Source organism: Antechinus flavipes, chromosome 5 (assembly GCF_016432865.1).
Source record: "Antechinus flavipes isolate AdamAnt ecotype Samford, QLD, Australia chromosome 5, AdamAnt_v2, whole genome shotgun sequence".
NCBI classification, from domain to species: domain Eukaryota; kingdom Metazoa; phylum Chordata; class Mammalia; order Dasyuromorphia; family Dasyuridae; genus Antechinus; species Antechinus flavipes.
The window spans coordinates 203,341,105-203,353,169 of record NC_067402.1 but is presented as its reverse complement, the minus strand read 5'-3'; the positions used below and the strand labels follow the sequence as shown (position 1 = coordinate 203,353,169).

The following is a 12,065-nucleotide window of genomic DNA, read 5'->3' as shown; positions in this document are numbered from 1 at the left end:
AGGCCTCTTTTGTTTTTCACTTAATAACTTATAATTCTATAATCCTATGTCCTGCATGCATATTTAGTCTGAACTGCTACTTAATTGATGGAATTTGGAAATGGGACAGGCATACCTAGTTTTTTGGCTACTTCCCAGGCAAGACCATAATGGTAGCAAGAAGTAGTTTCAATCACACTTTAATAAGGCACAGAAGGTGCAGGGGCTACTGCAATTAGGCACAGAAAATAGAGATAAGCATTGAAGGGGGAGGGCATAGTATAGTGGCAGATAGTGATGTGATAGGGATAAAGAGGTAGAAAAAAGCAAGCAGCCTGAAGAAGAGGATGGGGAGAGAGAAGGCACAGGGAATCCCTCACATATCCATGAATTAAGAGTTGGGAGTGCTTGGCAGCATGGACACAGATGAAAATGGAAGAGTATTGGGGCAGGAGCATGAGGAACAATAATCTGGGAGTCACATTTTATAGGATTTTGGGGGGATGCTACTTTGGGGCTAGTTCAATAACATCCAAAACATTTTAAAATTGTCATTAAAACTTTAAAGTTAACATATCCACATCAACTCAAAGTTAGCAACACTATTTAACATTATCCTTTTCTTACTGCCAGTGTCAAGCTTATCTTAGATTCACATGCCATAGAACCAAAAGGCCGTGACAGCAAAGCTTAGATGGATTCTCCTGATTTTAGATATACTCAGGATGTGAAGTTTTATTATTATATGATAATATGCAAATTATGTTCCTTTGATCTTTCAAAGATGCAAGTCTGTATGTGACTTCTAGCTTTATCTTTTTGATATTATTTTCTACTTATTTTTTTACCGACTACTTATCAATTTACTTATAACGAGAAGGGGAGCAGGTAGGTAGGAGAACTAGAACAAGATACAGTTTTAACACATGGTCCCTACCCATTCCCATGCCCTTGTGCTACACAAAGTGTCATGCATAAATGATCACATTAATACTGTTTAAAATATTTATTCAGACGAGTATATTTTTGTAAAGCATTCACAATACAGAAATCTTATTTGTAAAATGACTTATGCACATACGAGAATTTTGCTTCAAATACCAGAAAAAAAATAAACTGGCAACATTGATCTTTAATACTGTCTTGACAAATTTTCTTTTATGTTAATAATTTATCTAAAACTGTGTGGAATGGAGAGATAAGGTGAAGAAATTACAGGAATGTTTAAATTCTTTTTCTGTATTTTATTTTTTATTATTTCTATGTCTCTGTTACCTACATAAGTACAGTGTGTGCTAGCCAATATTTACTTAAACTTTAGATACATTTACTTAATCAGAGATGATGATATTTATCCTTGTTCAATGTTATTAATATTTAGACTATTAATTTAAATGATATTAGCTCAGTAATCTGAAGTTTGAAGGTCTAATGGATGGTTCCTCTTGGAACCAGGGAAACTGAAAGCATTCCATTCTAATCTGCTTTTGGCACCAATGTTTAATATTCAATTAGGTGAGAAGGCGACTATTTCTCAATGCTCCCCAACTTATGATGTAATCCTAACAGAACCTATAAAAGCTGTATATCTTTACTAATTCTTTAGCCCTCCTACCGCGAGCTTTCTCTTTTCCTTATCTTGTGGTAGAACTGCTCATCCTCATGAGGATTAATAAACAACATTTCTGCTTTCTACTTTGAGTGATCTCTGAGTAGTCATTTTGGGTAAGGGTCTTCTACATCCCCCACATAACTGTTCCATTCATTACAACGTGTATTCTCAGCACTTAGCATTGTTCCTGGTGCATATAGTACTGCAAGTGCTTAATAAATATTTATTAATAAATTAGTTGTTCTAATCTTTAATATTGCGTTATTATTCCCTGAGATTTATTCCTTGTTTGGTCATTTAAAAATAATTACCTGCGACTTTCATGCCTCGAAATAAATAGAGTAGAGAAAAGGTTGTGGCTTTCTAGAAGATCAAGAAATGCCTCCAAGAGAAAGAACTTAAGCTGAGTCTTAAAGGAAGCCAGATATTTTTTCTAAGTGTCTCTCTGTGTCTTGTTTCAGTCCTGTCTGCCTCTATTTCTGTGTGTGTGTGTGTGTGTGTGTGTGTGTGTGTGTGTGTCTAATTTGTTATCAAATCTTATCATTTTTACACTTTGCAAAAGCCCTTGATATTGATACTTCTTGCCACTCAGATAGCCACCACTCTAGTTCATGTCCTCATTATCACTCCTTTAGATTATTTCAACAGCTTCTAAATTGGTCACCCTGACTCTAATCTCTCATTTCTTTAATCCATCCTAAACAGTGTTACCAAAGTAATTTTCCTTATGGGTATATCTGACCAGATGACACCCTAACTTGATTAACTGCACTGACCTATTTCCTCGTGATAAACTTTGTTTACTTTTTAAGGCCCTTCAAAACCTGATCTCAATTTATCTTTCTAGCCTCACTAGACAGTATATTCCCCTTCTTTCATTATGATAAAGCCCAACAAGGCCTCTCTCTGCTCATTACAATGTACATCTTGTCTTGGCACACTTCATCCCACAGGAGCATACGTATACGTTCAGTCCCTCTTTTCAGAAATACATGTGGATGAGTCCCTTCGTTCCTTTAAAATTCAATTCAAGTAACATTTTATGAAGCCTTTCATGAGTGCCACAATTGCTTGAGTTTTCCCTTTCAGATGACTGAATTCAACTATTTTACTTGTTTTAACCTTATAATTATACTACATATATTCATATTTTTATTTTGTTGTTCACCCTCCATTACAAAGCAAGTTTCTTCCAAGTTGTAATTGTTTTATTCGTTGTACTTATAACTCCCCTATCTAGCAAAGTAAATAGCATTTTAATTGTTGTTTAATTAATTGTTGATTAATTTATTAAAATCCCTGGCTTCTTGTGGCAGCCCTCTTTGTAGTGGCCAAAAACTGGAAACTGAGTAGATGCTCATCAATTGGAGAATGGCTGAATAAACTGTGGTGTATGAATGTTATGGAATATTATTGTTCTGTAAGAAATGACCAGCAGAATGACTTCAGAAAGGCCTGGAGAGACTTACATGAACTGATGCTGAGTGAAATGAGCAGGAACAGGAGATCATTATATACTTCAACAACAATACTATATGATGATCAATTCTGATGGACGTGGTCCTCTTCAACAATGAGATGAACCAAATCAGTTCAAATAGAACAGTAATGAATTGAACCAGCTACACCCAGCGAAAGAACTCTGGGAAATGAGTGTAAACCATTACATAGAACTCCCAATCCCTCTATTTTTGTCTGCCTTCATTTTTTATTTCCTTCACAGGTTAATTGTACACCATTTCAAAGTCCAATTCTTCTTGTACAGCAAAATAACTGTATGGACACATATACATATATTGTATTTAACATGCATTGGTCTACCTGCCATCTGAAAGAGGGGGTGGGGGGGAAGGAGAGGAAAAGTTGGAACAAAAGGTTTTGCAATTGTCAATGCTGAAAAATCATTCATGCATATATCTTGTAAATAAAAAGCTATAATAATAATAATAAAAAAATTTCTGGCTTCTTTTCTCCACTCAACTACAATAGAGGAAGTTTTTAGGAGCTAGGTAACCCTAGCTGCTAACAATCCTCTAAGAATACTTTCCATCAACTCTGTTTTTACCTTTTATTATTTTCGGATTTATATATGTTATTTCCCCTGTATGGGGAGCTTCTTGAATGCAATGTTTGCTTTTGCTTTATATTCTCAGATCATAATATATACAATGGCCATTATAATGTATATATGTGTGTGTGTATTCAATCAATATGCATTTATTAATTGCATATTGATTGAATCATTTAACCAGACCTTGAATGAAATATATGAAGGAAAGCATTGTGAGAAAAGATGCAAAGATAAATCTGTAAATGGTCTTGAATTTCCATTTCAATGCTCTATCTACTCCACCATAAGTACCAATAATGTACTGTTTACATTGTATTATAAACTTCTGTAAATCAAAGATTTTCTTCTGTTTCTTTTGTGCTTTCAACAGGGCTAATATAATGTAATTCACTCATTTTGGAAGTCTTACATTATATAATCTCTTTTATTTCTAAGTTTATATTATTACTTGCAAGTTTCTAGAGTTCTTTATAATGAACATAATTCAACAGATGTCAATCACAAATAATTAAATGACAAAGGTAGAAGTAAATATTGGTCAAATAAATGATTGTTTCTCTTAAGTGCATATAAATATTACAGTATTATTAACTGGAAACAATTCAAGATGAATTTTCAAAGGTATTATTTTTTCTACAGTAATGTAAATGTTTATGCTAAAATTATCTAACAAATATAAAACAAAAATAAAATTTCCTTTATAATGTATTTAAGTAAAAGCAGCAAGGAGTAGGCATCAAAGACCTGAATTCAAGTCCCATCTTTGACAAATATTGGCTATATAATCATATACATTTAAATTTCAGTGCCCTAGACAGCTCTTTTACTATCAATTGTGGAGCAGATCTGTATTGGTAATGGGAATTTTCTCACCTCACCCACAGTACCATGAACCAATGAAATCAGAGAGCACTATCCAAAAATTGAAGTTTTAAAAGTTTAAAAGTTCCAGTTTTAATGTTACATTTTTATGGTAGTGCAATTTACCTGAATCATTAAAATTACAAAGTTTCGCAACTAATAAAAAAGCTAAAAGAAATATATAATTTATTTGCCAGTGAAGACAATATTTGTTTTCCAGGCCAAACCTAAGTTGCATGATTTTATATAGATATAGATGTGTGTGTGTGTGTGTGTGTGTGTGTGTGTGTATACATAGCTACATGAAAACATTTTCATCCCATTTTCTCATTTCATATAGTGTCATTTAAATGGAATATTTATATATATATGTATATATATATATATATTTTACATATATATTCAAATTATCTATTAAATCTCAAACAAATTTATGCATTTCCCTGTGGATAATAAACACAATTTATAATAAACACAATTTACACCCTTATATTCATTCCAAATATTAAAAGAAGATTGAGGATTAAGACTCAAATTGCAGTCATTGGTAAAAATAGAGAATAGTCAAAATTCTGAAGGATTTTGATTCTTCATTATGGGTGACATTACAAATTCCCTGTGGATAATAAAAACAATTTACACCCTTATATTCATTTCAAATATTAAAAGAAGATTAAGGATTAAGACTCAAATTGCAGTCATTGATAAAAATAGAGAAAAGTTAAAATTCGGGAGGATTTTGAGTCTTCATTATGGGTGACATTTAGGTTCTGCACAGAAATGGGGATAAAGCAACCCCAAAGGCATTTACTTTATCAATTATTTGTTTTAATGAGAGGCAATAGTGATAGCAGCAGGTGACAGGGTCCCGAACGGCTCTGCCCTTTAAGAAGGCTGGCCTGTGGGCTCTCAGGGTTCTAGGCCCAAGCAGGAGAGGAAGCCACTGTCATCGGCAGGAAGCATTCTAAATACGGGGAACGACCTACCTGAATCCCCCAACCCAATTCATTTCGTATAGACTGCTGTGGGGCAGCCCCGCTCGTCCTCCGTGCGGCCGCCCTCGGGCCGCCTCAAAGCCTGCGGGCCTCGGCTTACTCGGGTCTCACGCGGCCCGAGACGTCGAGGGGCCGCCCAGCTGTGGCCCAGGCAGGTCTTAGGAGCCCGGACTGGGTCTTATGTGGCCCCGTATCCAAAAGTCAGGGCTTTCCTCCAATTCCAAACAGAAAAGAGAAAAAAAAATAAAAGCAAAGGGAAGTGTAGCTGCAGGAAGCGGGTGGGGGAGAAGATACGCGTCTCAGTCTTGGGGAGCCGGACCACGCCCTACCTGCCACCCCCGCTACGAGATCTCGCGTGACTTGGGAAAACTCGTGCGGGAGGGGCGTGTCTCCTTTGTGTCCGCTGCAGAACCGAGGGGATGCTGGGTACTTGACGTACAGTGGGACAAGGACTAAGTGTGAACTGTACATATATATATACAATGTTCTACACCTATAAATTCCTAACCTATAAGCCCCCCAGCAAGACCACCCCATTCTCCAAGGATGAGGGCATAGAAATTTAGCTTCTCTATGACCAAATTTGGTACTTAGAATTTTGTACTGAAAGTTTTAAATTTATTTTTAACATTCATTTTTGGTATATTTTAACTTGAAAATTCTCTCCCTCCCGTCCTTTACCCACCTGTTGAGAAGGCAAGCATTATATCAATTTTACATGTGAAATCATGCAAAATATATAATCCTTGCAAGAGGATATATGGAAGGGAAGGAAAGAATGGAAAAAAGTAAGCTTCAATCTGCAGTTTGTCAGTACTCTTTCCGGAGATGGATAGCATTTTTCACTCTTAGTCTGTTGGAATTATCTTTACAATGTTGCTGTTTTCCTGATTCTGCTCACTTCATTTTGCATCAATTCATATAAATTATCCTAAGTTTTTATAAAACCATCCTGTATTTCTTACATAGGCACAATATTTTTCCATTACAATAACACAATTAAATACATTCCCTAATTGATAAACATGCCTTCAATGTAATTCTTTGCCATTATGAAATGAATTTTTTTTTCTTTGAAAGACATAGTTTCTGGGTAATTAATCATTTTATTAATCATTTGTGTAAGCATATTTATACAATTCTCTTGTTACACAAGAAAAATCAGATCAAAAAGGAAAGAAAATGAGTAAGAAAACAAGAAGCAAACAACATCAAAAAGAGAATGAGAATGTTATGTTGTGATCCGCGCTCAGTTCCCACAGTCCTCTCTCTGGGTGTAGATGGCTCTCTTCATCACAAGATCAATGGAACTGGCATCAATCATTTCATTGCTGGAAAGAGTCACATTCATCAGAATTGATTGTCATATAATATTGATGTTGCTGTGTACAATGATCTAGTTCTGCTCATTTCACTTAACATCAGTTCATGTAAGTCTCTCAGGCTTTCTGAAATCATCCTGCTGGTCATTTCTTACAGAACAATAATATTCCATAACATTCATATATTCAGCCATTCTCCAATTGATGGGCATCCACTCAGTTTCCAATTTCTTGCCACTACCAAAAGGGCTGCCACAAATATTTTTGCACATATGGGTCCCTTTCTTTCCTTTAAGATCTCTTTGGGTTACAAGCCCCAGCATAATGAAATCCAGTTCTTCTTTGGCCACAAATTTAATTAAATCTTTTAGTTTTAACTTTTTTGTTTGAGATCATGTTTGCTACTCCTGCTTTTTTTTTGGGGGGTGGGGGAGGAGGATCAGCTACATCATAATAATTTCTATTCAAGCCCTTTATTTTTACTTTGTGCATCTTTGCTTTTTAAATGTGTTTCTTGTAAAATATATTGTCAGATTCTGATTTTTAATTCATTTTGCTGGATCAAAGGGTATGCACAGTTTAGCAGATAATTAATAAAAAGGGACAGTAGCACTCTTGGAATGTCAAGGATCTCTCATGGAACCCACTCAATGTTTAAATGCTCTTGGGTGAGTTTCTGTTCTTAAGGGTAACAATAAACTCTGGTTAACAACTAATGAGAAAACAAATATCATAAGAGTTGGGCTTATTCTACAGGTGTCTGGGGGTTATGACTGATCAGTCTTGGTCAAAGATATATATCTATACCTATATCATCTTGTCTAAAGTAATCTGTACAAAAGGCAGAATCCGCTTTTATTCAGACCTTTTTGAATAAAACACCATGGGTTGGAATCCATTAATTCACCTAAACTAAATTTTCTTTACTTTTTAATAAGACCTGAGTTTTCTAGTTTTCCAGTTTCACTCAAACTTGTAAGCCCTGAACATTAAAGTCTGCTTGAATATTGTAGAGGGGCAGGAGTGGCAAAATTGCTACAATAGAGGAAAGAGAAATGGAAAACTGGTAGTGCAAGACACTTATTTTCATCAAAACGGATTTAAGGAGGAAATACATAGGTTTTTATAAAAATCATCCTGTACTTCTTATATAGGCACAAGAATTTTACATTACAATCTCACAACTTGTTCAACTATTTCTTGATTAATAGGCAAATTTTTGCTACTGTGAAATAGTTTCTGGGTAATTCATCATTTTATTAATCATACTAACAGATAATTAATAAAAGGGCAGTGTGGCACTCTTGAATGCTAAAGATAGAAGGGTATCAATGTCTTCTTAACTTACAGAGAAATAGGAAGATGAGGGAATAGGATAAGGAAAGCACTTTTAGAAGAGTGTACAATCAAAAAACGAAGGATAAAGGGAGAAGATAAGAGGAATATTGTTAGAAAGGACTTAAAAGTCTCTTCTAAGGGGTATAGAAATATACTTTCTAAAGATGGATATAGTAAGGAATAGGAGGGTAAGAGGAGAGACTGAGAGGAATTTTGAGAATGAGTACAATCTAGGGAAACTGTGATTAGAAGTTGAATAGTTGTTTGAGGAAGGATAGTGTAAAAGGAGGGGAAGAAAAAGACAAAACAGAAACAAAATATAGGATGGAGGGAAATGTACAACTAGTAATTACAGCTTTGAGTGTGAAATGAACTTGCATATGAAAAGAAAACAGGAAGCAAAATGAATTAAAAATCAGAATCTGACAATATATTTTACAAGAAACACATTTAAAAAGCAAAGATGCACACAAAGTAAAAATAAAGGGCTTGAATAGAAATTATTATGATGTAGCTGATCCTCCTCCCCCACCCCCCCAAAAAAAAGCAGGAGTAGCAAACATGATCTCAAACAAAAAAGTTAAAACTAAAAGATTTAATTAAATTTGTGGCCAAAGAAGAACTGGATTTCATTATTGAACACAAAACAGATAATTTTGATTACATTAAGCTTAAAAGTTTTTATACAAAAAAAAACTAATGCAGACAAGATTTGAAGAGAGCAATAAATTGGGAAAACTTTATATTCAAAGATTCTGATAAAGGTTTCATTTCTAAAATATATAGAAAATTTATTCAAATTTCTAAGAATTAAAGTCATTTTCCAATTGATAAATGGTCAAAGGAAATGCAAATTAAGATAACTCTGAAGTACCATTACACACCTCTTAGATTGGCTAAGATGACAGGAAAAGATAATGACAAATGTTGGAGGGGATGTGGGAAAACTGGGACACTGATGCATTGTTGATGGAGTTGTGAACTGATCCAACAATAAATTCTGGAGAGCAATTTGGAACCTTTGTTCAAAGAACTATCAAACTGTGAATAACCTTTGATCCAGTAGTGTTACTATTGGGCTTGTATCCCAAAGAGATCTTAAAGGAGGAAAGGGACCCACATGTGCAAAAATGTTTATGGCAGTCCTTTTTGTAATGGCAAGAAAATGGAAACTGAGTATCCACTCAACTGGAGAATGGCTGAATAAGTTATGGTATATGAATGTCATAGAATATTATTGTTCTATAAGAAATGATCAGCAGGATGATTTCAGAGAGACCTGGAGAGACTGACATGAACTGATGCTGAGTGAAATGAGCAGAACCAGGAGATCATTATATACCTCAACAACAATACTGTTTGAAGATGTATTCTGATGGACGTGGCTCTTTTCAACAATGAGATGATTTAGGCCAGTTCCAATGATCTTGTGATGAAAAGAGCCATCTATCTCCAGAGAACTGTGGGAACTGAGTCTGGATCACAATATAGCATTTTCATTCTTTTTGTTATGTTTGCTTGCTTTTTGTTTTCTTTCACATTTTTTTCCTTTTTTTATTTGATTTTTCTCTATAAATATGTATACATATACTAGATTTAACATATATTTTACCATGTTTGATTTATATTAGATTACTTGCTATCTAGGGGTAGTGGAGGGAAGGGGGGGAATTGGAATACAAGTTTTTGCAAGAGTTAATGTTGAAAAATGATCTATGCATAAGTTTTAAAAATAACAGACTTTAATTAAAAATGCTGAGTTACATAAGAGGGGAAATGTAGAGATAAATAGATCTTCTGTAAATGTAATCTTCATGGATTAGCACTGAGTTTATTTTCATTTTTACATAGATAAAGCATCTGAAAAATTATACTACACTAAATCCTGCATAATAAATGAGTTTCAAAAAAGATTTAATTAAATGAGATAAATGGGGAAATTATATAATAATAAAATATACCATATATAATGAAGTGATAGCAATACTAACTCTCTATTACCAAGTACTAAAGCATTTTTAAAGAAAAAATTAAATGAATGAAAAGTGGAAATAAATATCAAAACTGTAATAATGAGAGATCTCAAGTTTTCCTTTCCAGAACTAGATAAATCTAACCAAAAATAAATTAAAAATTCAAGGAGATTAATAGAATCTTAGATAAGCTAGATATGAGAGATATCTTGAGAGAACTAAATGTGAATAGAAAGAAATACACCTTTTGTCAGAATACTGCTACCTTCTCAAAAATGGATCATGTATTAGAGCATAAAAACTTAATAGTCAAATACAGAAAAGCAGAAATATTAAATACAACCTTTTCAGATCATAATGCAAAAAAAATTACTTTATTTTTCTTCTTTTCTTGGTTTTGTTTGTTTTTGTGTCTTTTCACAAGGTGACTATTACAAAAGTATGTTTTGTATGACTGCATATGTATAACCTATATCAAATTGCTTTCCCTCTAAGGAAGAAGAAAAGGAGGAGAAAAGATGAGAGTATGATTACATCAATAGATGTGGAAAAAGCTTTTGACAAAATAAAACATCCATTCCTATTTTTAAAAAACCACTACAAAAGCATAGGAATCAAATGAATCTTTCTTAAAATGATAAGTAGTATTCATCTAAAATAAAGTAGTATTCATATAAAACAATCAAGCTTTATCTCTAATGAAGAAAAACTTGAAGACTGCCTAATAAGATCAGAAGTGAAGCAAAGATGTCCATTATTACAATATTATTCAGTATTGTACCAGAAATTCTAGCTATAGTATTAAGACACAAAAAAGAAATTGAAGGAATAAAAATAGGCAATGAGAAAACAAAACTATCACTTTGCAGATCTTATAATGCTATCCTTAGAGAACATTAGAAAATCAACTAAAAAAACTACAAACAATAACTTCAGCAAAGGTACAGGACATAAAATAAACCTACTGAAATTATGCTCATTTCTATATACTACCAACAAAATCCAGCAAAAAGGACTTTGGAGAAAAGTATACTCTCTCTCTCTCTTTCTAAGTGGTCCCCCATGTCTGGAATGCATTCCCTCCTATAGGTATGACTTTTTCATTAACCTTGACTCTCCCTCCCCTTCTCTCACTCCCTTCCATCTCTTTCTTTTTTTCTAATTAGTTGCCAAATCCTGTCATTTCTAACTTTTGCAGAAGCCCTTGATTCTAATCACTTCATGCCATTCAGACACCTATCCCCTCAGTTCAGGTTCTTGTCACCTCTCCTTTTGATTATTTCAAAATCCTCTAAATTGGTCACTCTGCATCTAATCTATTATTTCTCTAATCCACCTCAAACAAAGCTACTGAAGTAATTTTTCTTATGGGTATATATGATCATATTACTCCCTAACTTGATTAACTGCACTGACCTATTGCTTCAAGCTATTTATCCAGTTGCCAAACAATATGACCAAGCAACTTTGAGAAGAAATACTCTAAATCACTACTGAATTCAGAAATGACCCTTAAATCATCTGTGAGATATCACCCATCAGTTTGGCTAATGGTAAGAAAGCAAAATTAGACATTCTGGAGATGTGGAAAAATAGGCACATAAAGGTATTGCTGATGAAGTTGTCAACCATTTTAGAGAACAATGTGGAATTATGCCGAAAAGAGTCTAAAACTTTCCATATCTTTTTTTTTCTTCCACTAATATTTATATTTTCTTTTTATTAAAGGTTTTTATTTTCAAAACATATGCATAGATAATTTTCAACATTCACCCTTGCAAAACCTTGTGTTCCAAATTTTTTCTCCCTCCCTTCTCCATCCTCTCCCCTAGACAGCAAATAATAAAATATATGTTAAACATGTGCAGTTTTCCTATACATATGCCCATAATTATCATGCTGCACAAGATCAGA

The 12,065-nt window shown here is 33.9% G+C and overlaps 1 protein-coding gene across 1 annotated transcript in view; it reads right to left on the bottom strand.

Annotated features, from left to right (window-relative positions):
* C5H12orf40 (chromosome 5 C12orf40 homolog) overlaps positions 1–5,989 on the bottom strand; it is a 33,952-nt gene extending 27,963 nt beyond the window's left edge. Inside the window, exons 1-2 of the mRNA XM_051962436.1 lie at positions 5,848–5,989; positions 5,544–5,695 (exon numbers count right to left, since the gene is read on the bottom strand). Of these exons, the coding sequence (XP_051818396.1) occupies positions 5,544–5,695; positions 5,848–5,989 (294 nt within the window). The remainder of the gene's footprint in view (positions 1–5,543; positions 5,696–5,847) is intronic.
* Between the last annotated feature and the right edge of the window lie 6,076 nt (positions 5,990–12,065).